This window comes from Oncorhynchus gorbuscha, linkage group LG03 (assembly GCF_021184085.1).
Source record: "Oncorhynchus gorbuscha isolate QuinsamMale2020 ecotype Even-year linkage group LG03, OgorEven_v1.0, whole genome shotgun sequence".
Classification (NCBI taxonomy): Eukaryota; Metazoa; Chordata; class Actinopteri; order Salmoniformes; family Salmonidae; genus Oncorhynchus; species Oncorhynchus gorbuscha.
In genome coordinates, this window is record NC_060175.1 from 93912576 (window position 1) to 93924641 (window position 12066).

The window sequence follows — 12066 nt, forward strand, 5'->3', positions numbered from 1 at the left end:
TTAAACACTTCCACTAAATCTCTCATAAGACTCATTTGAGTCACACGGCTCTATTGGGTTTGGATAATGCAACCAATTATAAACTACAACATTTCGCTGGGGTATTAATAGATGAATGGGAAGACATGAGACTTCCATTGTCTTTTTATGATTCATCTTAATGATTTGATTAGCAGAGGATCTGCAGACTATTGTTAGACTGCTAAGGGTATGTATCATTCATTCTTGCAATAGCCTCTGTTTGCTAATCCTTTCTCTGTCTATTTATCTCTTCTTTTTCTGTCTGTATGTGTCTCTGTCTGTGTCTCTGTCTGTGTCTCTGTCTGTGTCTATGTCTCTGTCTATGTCTCTGTGTCTCTCTCTCTGTCAGTGTACAACAACACCTGTGATGAGAATGAGTTCATGTGTCAGAACAGACATTGTATCCCCAAGCAATTTGTGTGTGACCATGACATGGACTGCTCTGACGGATCAGACGAGTCCCCAGAGTGTGGTGAGTGTTTGTGATGCAGCATGGCAACAGAGGAGAAGCGAAAGGGCTATGGAGAGATGGGCAGAGAGAACGGGGTTAAATGAGAGATGGACAGAGAGAACGGGGTTAAATGAGAGATGGACAGAGAGAACGGGGTTAAATGAGAGATGGACAGAGAGAACTGTGTTAAATGAGAGATGGCAGAGATAACGGGGTTAAATGAGAGATGGCAGAGAGAACGGGGTTAAATGAGAGATGGACAGAGAGAACGGGGTTAAATGAGAGATGGCAGAGAGAACGGGGTTAAATGAGAGATGGACAGAGAGAACGGGTTAAATGAGAGATGGCAGAGAGAACAGGGTTAAATGAGAGATGGACAGAGAGAACAGGGTTAAATGAGAGATGGACAGAGAGAACGGGGTTAAATGAGAGATGGCAGAGAGAACGGGGTTAAATGAGAGATGGCAGAGAGAACAGGGTTAAATGAGAGATGGACAGAGAGAACGGGGTTAAATGAGAGATGGCAGAGAGAACGGGGTTAAATGAGAGATGGCAGAGAGAACAGGGTTAAATGAGAGATGGCAGAGAGAACGGGGTTAAATGAGAGATGGACAGAGAGAACAGGGTTAAATGAGAGATGGCAGAGAGAACAGGGTTAAATGAGAGATGGACAGAGAGAACGGGGTTAAATGAGAGATGGCAGAGAGAACGGGGTTAAATGAGAGATGGACAGAGAGAACGGGGTTAAATGAGAGATGGCAGAGAGAACAGGGTTAAATGAGAGATGGACAGAGAGAACGGGGTTAAATGAGAGATGGACAGAGAGAACAGGGTTAAATGAGAGATGGACAGAGAGAACGGGGTTAAATGAGAGATGGGCAGAGAGAACAGGGTTAAATGAGAGATGGACAGAGAGAACAGGGTTAAATGAGAGATGGACAGAGAGAACAGGGTTAAATGAGAGATGGACAGAGAGAACGGGGTTAAATGAGAGATGGCAGAGAGAACGGGGTTAAATGAGAGATGGCAGAGAGAACAGGGTTAAATGAGAGATGGACAGAGAGAACGGGGTTAAATGAGAGATGGCAGAGAGAACGGGGTTAAATGAGAGATGGACAGAGAGAACAGGGTTAAATGAGAGATGGACAGAGAGAACGGGGTTAAATGAGAGATGGGCAGAGAGAACGGGGTTAAATGAGAGATGGGCAGAGAGAACGGGGTTAAATGAGAGATGGCAGAGATAACAGGGTTAAATGAGAGATGGGCAGAGAGAAAAGGGTTAAATGAGAGATGGACAGAGAGAACGGGGTTAAATGAGAGATGGGCAGAGAGAACGGGGTTAAATGAGAGATGGACAGAGAGAACAGGGTTAAATGAGAGATGGACAGAGAGAACGGGGTTAAATGAGAGATGGACAGAGAGAACGGGGTTAAATGAGAGATGGACAGAGAGAATGGGGTTAAATGAGAGATGGACAGAGAGAACGGGGTTAAATGAGAGATGGGCAGAGAGAACGGGGTTAAATGAGAGATGGACAGAGAGAACAGGGTTAAATGAGAGATGGACAGAGAGAACGGGGTTAAATGAGAGATGGACAGAGAGAACGGGGTTAAATGAGAGATGGACAGAGAGAACAGGGTTAAATGAGAGATGGACAGAGAGAACAGGGTTAAATGAGAGATGGACAGAGAGAACGGGGTTAAATGAGAGATGGCAGAGAGAACGGGGTTAAATGAGAGATGGACAGAGAGAACGGGTTAAATGAGAGATGGCAGAGAGAACAGGGTTAAATGAGAGATGGACAGAGAGAACAGGGTTAAATGAGAGATGGACAGAGAGAACGGGGTTAAATGAGAGATGGCAGAGAGAACGGGGTTAAATGAGAGATGGCAGAGAGAACAGGGTTAAATGAGAGATGGACAGAGAGAACGGGGTTAAATGAGAGATGGCAGAGAGAACGGGGTTAAATGAGAGATGGACAGAGAGAACAGGGTTAAATGAGAGATGGCAGAGAGAACGGGGTTAAATGAGAGATGGACAGAGAGAACAGGGTTAAATGAGAGATGGCAGAGAGAACAGGGTTAAATGAGAGATGGACAGAGAGAACGGGGTTAAATGAGAGATGGCAGAGAGAACGGGGTTAAATGAGAGATGGACAGAGAGAACGGGGTTAAATGAGAGATGGACAGAGAGAACGGGGTTAAATGAGAGATGGCAGAGAGAACAGGGTTAAATGAGAGATGGGCAGAGAGAACGGGGTTAAATGAGAGATGGACAGAGAGAACGGGGTTAAATGAGAGATGGACAGAGAGAACGGGGTTAAATGAGAGATGGGCAGAGAGAACGGGGTTAAATGAGAGATGGACAGAGAGAACGGGGTTAAATGAGAGATGGGCAGAGAGAACGGGGTTAAATGAGAGATGGACAGAGAGAACGGGGTTAAATGAGAGATGGGCAGAGAGAACGGGGTTAAATGAGAGATGGACAGAGAGAATGGGGTTAAATGAGAGATGGACAGAGAGAACGGGGTTAAATGAGAGATGGACAGAGAGAACGGGGTTAAATGAGAGATGGCAGAGAGAACGGGGTTAAATGAGAGATGGCAGAGAGAACAGGGTTAAATGAGAGATGGGCAGAGAGAACGGGGTTAAATGAGAGATGGACAGAGAGAACGGGGTTAAATGAGAGATGGACAGAGAGAACGGGGTTAAATGAGAGATGGACAGAGAGAATGGGGTTAAATGAGAGATGGACAGAGAGAACGGGGTTAAATGAGAGATGGACAGAGAGAACGGGGTTAAATGAGAGATGGGCAGAGAGAACAGGGTTAAATGAGAGATGGACAGAGAGAACGGGTTAAATGAGAGATGGACAGAGAGAACGGGGTTAAATGAGAGATGGGCAGAGAGAACAGGGTTAAATGAGAGATGGGCAGAGAGAACAGGGTTAAATGAGAGATGGACAGAGAGAACGGGGTTAAATGAGAGATGGGCAGAGAGAACAGGGTTAAATGAGAGATGGGCAGAGAGAACGGGGTTAAATGAGAGAACGGGGTTAAATGAGCGATGGACAGAGAGAACGGGGTTAAATGAGAGATGGCAGAGAGAACAGGGTTAAATGAGAGATGGGCAGAGAGAACGGGGTTAAATGAGAGATGGACAGAGAGAACGGGGTTAAATGAGAGATGGACAGAGAGAATGGGGTTAAATGAGAGATGGACAGAGAGAACGGGGTTAAATGAGAGATGGACAGAGAGAACGGGGTTAAATGAGAGATGGGCAGAGAGAACGGGGTTAAATGAGAGATGGACAGAGAGAACGGGGTTAAATGAGAGATGGACAGAGAGAATGGGGTTAAATGAGAGATGGACAGAGAGAACGGGGTTAAATGAGAGATGGACAGAGAGAATGGGGTTAAATGAGAGATGGACAGAGAGAACGGGGTTAAATGAGAGATGGACAGAGAGAACGGGGTTAAATGAGAGATGGGCAGAGAGAACAGGGTTAAATGAGAGATGGACAGAGAGAACAGGGTTAAATGAGAGATGGACAGAGAGAACAGGGTTAAATGAGAGATGGACAGAGAGAACGGGGTTAAATGAGAGATGGACAGAGAGAACGGGGTTAAATGAGAGATGGGCAGAGAGAACAGGGTTAAATGAGAGATGGGCAGAGAGAACAGGGTTAAATGAGAGATGGGCAGAGAGAACGGGTTAAATGAGAGAACGGGGTTAAATGAGCGATGGGCAGAGAGAACAGGGTTAAATGAGAGATGGGCAGAGAGAACGGGGTTAAATGAGAGATGGGCAGAGAGAACAGGGTTAAATGAGAGATGGGCAGAGAGAACGGGGTTATATGAGAGATGGACAGAGAGAATGGGGTTAAATGAGAGATGGACAGAGAGAACGGGGTTAAATGAGAGATGGGCAGAGAGAATGGGGTTAAATGAGAGATGGACAGAGAGAACGGGGTTAAATGAGAGATGGGCAGAGAGAACGGGGTTAAATGAGAGATGGGCAGAGAGAACAGGGTTAAATGAGAGATGGGCAGAGAGAACGGGGTTAAATGAGAGATGGACAGAGAGAACGGGGTTAAATGAGAGATGGACAGAGAGAACGGGGTTAAATGAGAGATGGGCAGAGAGAACGGGGTTAAATGAGAGATGGGCAGAGAGAACAGGGTTAAATGAGAGATGGGCAGAGAGAACGGGGTTAAATGAGAGATGGACAGAGAGAACGGGGTTAAATGAGAGATGGACAGAGAGAATGGGGTTAAATGAGAGATGGGCAGAGAGAACGGGGTTAAATGCCTCAGTACTGTCTCTTCGCATCTCTCGTCCTGCACTCTCCAAAAAATATGTTCCCCTTGTTACAAATGTATTTAAACTAATGTGCCCTCGAAAATACACTTGTGATTGTGGTATTGTTCTGTAGAGTACCCAACGTGTGGGCCAGGGGAGTTCCGCTGTACCAACGGCCGCTGCCTCAACCAGAAGGTCTGGGAGTGTGACGGAGAGTTTGACTGTCAGGACCGCTCAGACGAGGTCCCCAAGAACCCCCACTGCACAGACTCAGGTCAGACACACAGACAGACAGATACACACACTGTGGTCTACATCTGTACTGTAGACATGCACAGTGCAGAATATCACAGCTTTTGTGTGTAATATTGTTGATGCATTGTTAACAAATGTAATTGCCTATAGCTTCTGCTAACAATACCATAGCATCCTTCTTGGCAGGTTTAGTTTTAGTAACGAATGAAAATACGTTTGACTCAGACACATTCATGTTCTCTCTGGCCATTGCAGTAGAGCAACCTTACTAGTTTGAGGTATCAGCTATTCAGTCTGCAGAACCTAAATGGATCTTCTTCCATCAACAGAGAGGAAATGTAATGAGTCTGCCTACATGTGTCGCAACGGGAAGTGTCTTAACGAGACGTTGCTGTGTGACCGTAACGACGACTGTGGCGACGGCTCTGACGAACTCAACTGCTTCATCAACGAGTGTCTCAACAGCAAGCAGAGTGGCTGCTCTCAGCTCTGTGAGGACCTCAAGATAGGTTTCAAGGTAAGGGGCGTGTGTGTGCGTCTGCATGTAGCTTGTGTGCACGTTTGCAATATTTCTACCAGTGTAATACAACCTGGAGATTCTGCAACATAATCAAATCCCTCCAGCTCAGTCTCATCACCCTCCTGTAGCTCAGTCTCATCACCCTCCTGTAGCTCAGTCTCATCACCCTCCTGTAGCTCAGTCTCATCACCCACCTGTAGCTCAGTCTCATCTCCCTCCTGTAGCTCAGTCTCATCACCCTCCTGTAGCTCAGTCTCATCACCCTCCTGTAGCTCAGTCTCATCACCCTCCTGTAGCTCAGTCTCATCACCCTCCTGTAGCTCAGTCTCATCACCCTCCTGTAGCTCAGTCTCATCACCCTCATGTAGCTGTCTCATTACCCTCCTGTAGCTCAGTCTCATCACCCCTCTGTAGCTCAGTCTCATCACCCTCCTGTAGCTCAGTCTCATCACCCTCCTGTAGCTCAGTCTCATCACCCTCCTGTAGCTCAGTCTCATCACCCTCCTGTAGATCAGTCTCATCACCCTCCTGTAGCTCAGTCTCATCACCCTCATGTAGCTGTCTCATTACCCTCCTGTAGCTCAGTCTCATCACCCCTCTGTAGCTCAGTCTCATCACCCTCCTGTAGCTCAGTCTCATCACCCTCCTGTAGATCAGTCTCATCACCCTCCTGTAGCTCAGTCTCATCACCCTCATGTAGCTGTCTCATTACCCTCCTGTAGCTCAGTCTCATTACCCTCCTGTAGCTCAGTCTCATCACCCTCCATCATACTTGATTCCAACCTCTCTTTTAAAAAGCATGTGAAAAAGGTAATTCAAATAACCAAATTCAACCTAGCTAATTTCCGATTTATACGAAATTGTTTGACTACAGAGGTAGCAAAACTGTACTTCAATTCTATGATACTCCCCCACTTAACATACTGCTTGACTAGTTGGGCCCAAGCTTGCTGTACAACATTAAAACCTATTCAGTCTGTCTACAAACAGGCTCTCAAAGTGCTTGATAGGAAGCCCAATAGCCATCATCATTGTCACATCCTTAGAAAGCATGAGCTCTTGAGTTGGGAAAATCTTGTGCAATACACCGACGCATGTCTTATATTCAAGATCCTTAATGGCCTGGCTCCCCCTCCACTCAATATTTTTGTTAAACAGAAAACCCAGACATATGGCAGCAGATCCACAAGGTCTGCCATGAGAGGTGACTGTATAGTTCCCCTAAGGAAAAGCACCTTTAGTAAATCTGCATTCTCTGTGAGAGCTTCCCATGTCTGGAATACACTGCCATCAGACACACATAACTGCACCACATATCACACTTTCACAAAATGCTTGAAGACCTGGCTAAAGGTCAATCAGATTTGTGAACATGGTCCCTAGCTGTGTGTTGCCGCTTTCCATGTTGTCTGTTGTCTGTAGTTTGTGAGGTGTGGAAACACTTTGTTGCTTTTATGAATTTTGTTTTGCTGCTTTTTGTTCTATGTTGCTCTGTCTGTATGCTATGTCTAGCTTGTCCTATGTTGCTATGTCTTGCTTGTTCTGTGGTGCTATTGTCTATATTGTAATTGTTTTTAATAACCTGCCCAGGGACTGCGGTCGAAAATTAGCCGGCTGGCTAAAACCGGCACTTTTACTGAAACGTTGATTAATGTGCACTGTCCCTGTAAAAAAACTAAACTAAACTAAATAAACTAAACTGTAGCTCAGTCTCATTACCCTCCTGTAGATCAGTCTCATCTCCCTCCTGTAGCTCAGTCTCATCACCCTCATGTAGCTGTCTCATTACCCTCCTGTAGCTCAGTCTCATCATCCTCCTGTAGATCAGTCTCATCACCCTCATGTAGCTCAGTCTCATCACCCTCCTGTAGCTCAGTCTCATCACCCTCATGTAGCTGTCTCATTACCCTCCTGTAGCTCAGTCTCATCATCCTCCTGTAGATCAGTCTCATCACCCTCCTGTAGCTCAGTCTCATCACCCTCCTGTAGATCAGTCTCATCACCCTCCTGTAGCTCAGTCTCATCACTCTCCTGTAGCTCAGTCTCATCACCCTCCTGTAGCTCAGTCTCATCCCCCTTTGTAGCTCAGTCTCATCACCCTCCTGTAGTTAAGTCTCATCACCCCCCTGTAGATCAGTCTCATCACCCTCCTGTAGATTACATTTACATTTACATTTAAGTAATTTAGCAGACGCTCTTATCCAGAGCGACTTACAGTCTCATCACCCTCCTGTAGCTCAGTCTCATCACCCTCCTGTAGTTCAGGTCTCATCACCCTCCTGTAGTTCAGTCTCATCACCCTCCTGTAGTTCAGTCTCATCACCCTCCTGGAGCTCAGTCTCATCACCCTCCTGTAGTTCAGCTGTCTGCTCTACATTAACTGTTGGTGAACAGTGTGAATCTGCTGGTACAGCACTGACCTACTGTATAGACATGTTGTCTGTGTGTCCCCTGGGGTCTCTACAGTGTTCTAGTGTATTGACATGTTGTCTGTGTGTCCCCTGGGGTCTCTACAGTGTTATACTGTATTGACATGTTGCCTGTGTGTCCCTTGGGTCTCTACAGTGTTCTAGTGTATTGACATGTTGTCTGTGTGTCCCCTGGGTCCCTACAGTGTTCTACTGTATTGACATGTTGTCTGTGTGTCCCCTGGGTCTCTACAGTGTCCTACTGTATTGACATGTTGTCTGTGTGTCCCCTGGGTCTCTACAGTGTTCTAGTGTATTGACATGTTGTCTGTGTGTCCCCTGGATCTCTACAGTGTTCTAGTTTATTGCCATGTTGTCTGCGTGTCCCCTGGGTCTCTACAGTGTTCTAGTGTATTGACATGTTGTCTGCTTGTCCCCTGGGTCTCTACAGTGTTCTAGTGTATTGACATGTTGTCTGTGTGTCCCCTGGGTCTCTACAGTGTTCTAGTGTATTGACATGTTGTCTGCTTGTCCCCTGGGTCTCTACAGTGTTCTACTGTATTGACATGTTGTCTGCTTGTCCCCTGGGTCTCTACAGTGTTCTAGTGTATTGCCATGTTGTCTGCTTGTCCCCTGGGTCTCTACAGTGTTCTAGTGTATTGACATGTTGTCTGTGTGTCCCCTGGGTCTCTACAGTGTTCTAGTGTATTGCCATGTTGTCTGTGTGTCCCCTGGGTCTCTACAGTGTTCTAGTGTATTGACATGTTGTCTGTGTGTCCCCTGGGTCTCTACAGTGTTCTAGTGTATTGACATGTTGTCTGCTTGTCCCCTGGGTCTCTACAGTGTTCTACTGTATTGACATGTTGTCTGCTTGTCCCCTGGGTCTCTACAGTGTTCTAGTGTATTGCCATGTTGTCTGCTTGTCCCCTGGGTCTCTACAGTGTTCTAGTGTATTGACATGTTGTCTGTGTGTCCCCTGGGTCTCTACAGTGTTCTAGTGTATTGCCATGTTGTCTGTGTGTCCCCTGGGTCTCTACAGTGTTCTAGTGTATTGACATGTTGTCTGCGTGTCCCCTGGGTCTCTACAGTGTTCTAGTGTATTGACATGTTGTCTGCGTGTCCCCTGGGTCTCTACAGTGTTCTAGTGTATTGACATGTTGTCTGCTTGTCCCCTGGGTCTCTACAGTGTTCTAGTGTATTGCCATGTTGTCTGCTTGTCCCCTGGGTCTCTACAGTGTTCTAGTGTATTGCCATGTTGTCTGTGTGTCCCCTGGGTCTCTACAGTGTTCTAGTGTATTGACATGTTGTCTGTGTGTCCCCTGGGTCCCTACAGTGTTCTAGTGTATTGACATGTTGTCTGTGTGTCCCCTGGGTCTCTACAGTGTTCTAGTGTATTGCCATGTTGTCTGTGTGTCCCCTGGGTCTCTACAGTGTTCTAGTGTATTGACATGTTGTCTGTGTGTCCCCTGGGACCCTACAGTGTTCTAGTGTATTGACATGTTGTCTGTGTGTCCCCTGGGTCTCTACAGTGTTCTAGTGTATTGACATGTTGTCTGTGTGTCCCCTGGGTCCCTACAGTGCAGGTGTCACCCTGGCTTCCAGCTGAAGCGGGATGGGAAGATGTGTGTGGATATAGATGAGTGTACCACGTCCTACCCCTGTACCCAGCGCTGTATCAATACACACGGATCCTTCCACTGTCTCTGTGTGGAGGGCTTCCAGCTACGACCTGACAATCCTACTATCTGCAAGTCCACCTCTGGTAAGACCAACAGCGGGGACGTCTTGGACTTAAGGTCCAGTAACAAAGTCTAATTTTCGTTTTCCATTGCGAAATGTTTTCAAACGTCTTCCATTGTGTGCCCCAAGGAACATGGCCCAGCTGTAAGTGGTTCAAATTCCAACCTGACCCTCCTACCATTATGGCCACCTATTCATCCCCAGCTTCCAATTGGCTCATTCATCCCCACTCCTCTCCCTTGTAACTAGTCTCCAGGTCATTGCTATAAATGAGTATGTGTTCTCAGTCAAAAAAAATATGTCTTTCTTTGTGACAAGTTCAACCATGGACAGAGCCCCTTTCCCCAATCTGTCTCTCTACAGATGAGGAGCCGTTCCTGATCTTTGCTAATCGGTACTACCTGAGGAAGCTGGGCCTGGATGGTTCCAACTACACCCTGATAAAACAGGTGGGACAACAAGCACTGTGTGGAAACATTGAGCTAAATGTTAACCATGTGTCAGTTTTTATGATTATTCATAATCAGTGATAGTGATACCTGATGTATCATGTATCCTGTATCCTGGAGTGTGAATATGTATGTCTTGTGTTTGCGTGCATGTGTGTGTATTCCAGTGTGTATGCTTGGTGAACTAAGGGGACTATGCCTGTTGTTTCTATAACTAGGTGCCCAGACATTATATACATCCAAAGCATGATCTTTGGAATGTTTGGATCCTTTGCAAATGAAATATAATTTGAGTTCAAAATTAATGCATGTGTAATGTAATTTATGGATCCAAATAACCAATTTAAAATGTACAGTTGAAGTCAGAAGTTTCCATACACTTAGGTTGGAGTCATTAAAACTTGTTTTCAACCACTCCACACATTTCTTGTTAACAAACTATAGTTTTGGCAAGTCGATTAGGACATCTACTTTGTGCATGACACAAGTCATTTTTCCAACAATTGTTTACAGACAGATTATTTCACTTATAAGTCACTGTATCACAATTCCAGTGGGTCAGAAGTTTACATACACTAAGTTGACTGTGCATCTAAACAGCTTGGAAAATTCCAGAAAATTATGTCATGGCTTTAGAAGCTTCTGATAGGCTAATTGACATCATTTGAGTCAATTGGAGGTGTACCTGTGGATGTATTTCAAGGTCTACCTTCAATCTCAGTGCCTCTTTGATTGACATCATGGGAAAACCAAAAGAAATCAGCCAAGACCTCAGAAAACATTTTGTAGACCTCCACAAATCAGGTTCATCCTTGGAGAAATTTCCAAACGCCTGAAGGTACCACATTCATCTGTACAAACAATAGTGCGCAAGTATAAACACCATGGGACCACGCCGCCATCATACTGCTCAGGAAGGAGACGCGTTCTGTCTCCTAGAGATGAATGTACTTTGGTGCGAAAAGTGCAAATCAATCCCAGAACAACAGCAAAGGACCTTGTGAAGATGCTGGAGGAAACGGGTACAAAATTATCTATTTCCACAGTAAAACGAGTCCTTTATCAACATAACCTGAAAGATCGCTCAGCAAGGAAGAAGCCACTGCTCCAAAACCGCCATAAAAAGCTAGACTACGGTCGGCAACTGCACATGTGGACAAAGATCATACTTTTTTGAGAAATGTCCTCTGGTCTGATGAAACCAAAATAGAACTGTTTGACCATAATGACCATTGTTATGTTTGGAGGAAAAAGGGGGATGTTTGCAAGCCGAAGAACACCATCCCAACCGTGAAGCAGGGGGGTGGAAGCCTCATGTTGTGGGGGTGTTTTGCTGCAGGAGGGACTGGTGCACTTCACAAAACAGATGGCTTGAAGAGGCAGGAAAATTATGTGGATATATTGAAGCAACATCTGAAAACATCAGTCAGGAAGTTAAAGCTTAGTTGCGATTGGGTCTTTCAAATGGACAATGACCCCAAGCATACTTCCAAAGTTGTGGCAAAATGGCTTAAGGACAACAAAGGAAAGGTATTGGAGTGGCCATCACAAAGCCCTGACCACTATCCTATAGACAATTTGTGGGCAGAACTGAAAAAGTGTGTGAGAGCAAGGATGCCTACAAACCTGACTCAGTTACACCAGCTTTGTCAGGAGGAATGGACCAAAATTCACCCAAATTATTGTGGGAAGCTTGCGGAAGGCTACCCGAAACGTTTGACCCAAGTTAAACCATTTAAAGGCAATGCTACCAAATACTAATTGCGTGCATGTAAACTTCTGACCCACTGGGAATGTGATGAAAGAAATGTAAAAAAAAAAAAAAAATATTATTATAATTATCTCTACTATTATTCTGACATTTCACATTCTTAAAATAAAGTGTTGATCCCTAATGACCTAAGACAGGGAATTCTTACTAGG

General features: G+C 45.5%; 1 protein-coding gene across 1 annotated transcript in view; it reads left to right on the forward strand.

Moving 5' to 3' along the window:
• Window positions 1-12066, forward strand: part of LOC124032265 (low-density lipoprotein receptor-related protein 1-like) — a 265328-nt gene that overhangs the window by 208257 nt on the left and 45005 nt on the right. The window contains exons 54-58 of the mRNA XM_046344528.1: window positions 371-493; window positions 4905-5045; window positions 5356-5543; window positions 9533-9716; window positions 10058-10143. Of these exons, the coding sequence (XP_046200484.1) occupies window positions 371-493; window positions 4905-5045; window positions 5356-5543; window positions 9533-9716; window positions 10058-10143 (722 nt within the window). The remainder of the gene's footprint in view (window positions 1-370; window positions 494-4904; window positions 5046-5355; window positions 5544-9532; window positions 9717-10057; window positions 10144-12066) is intronic.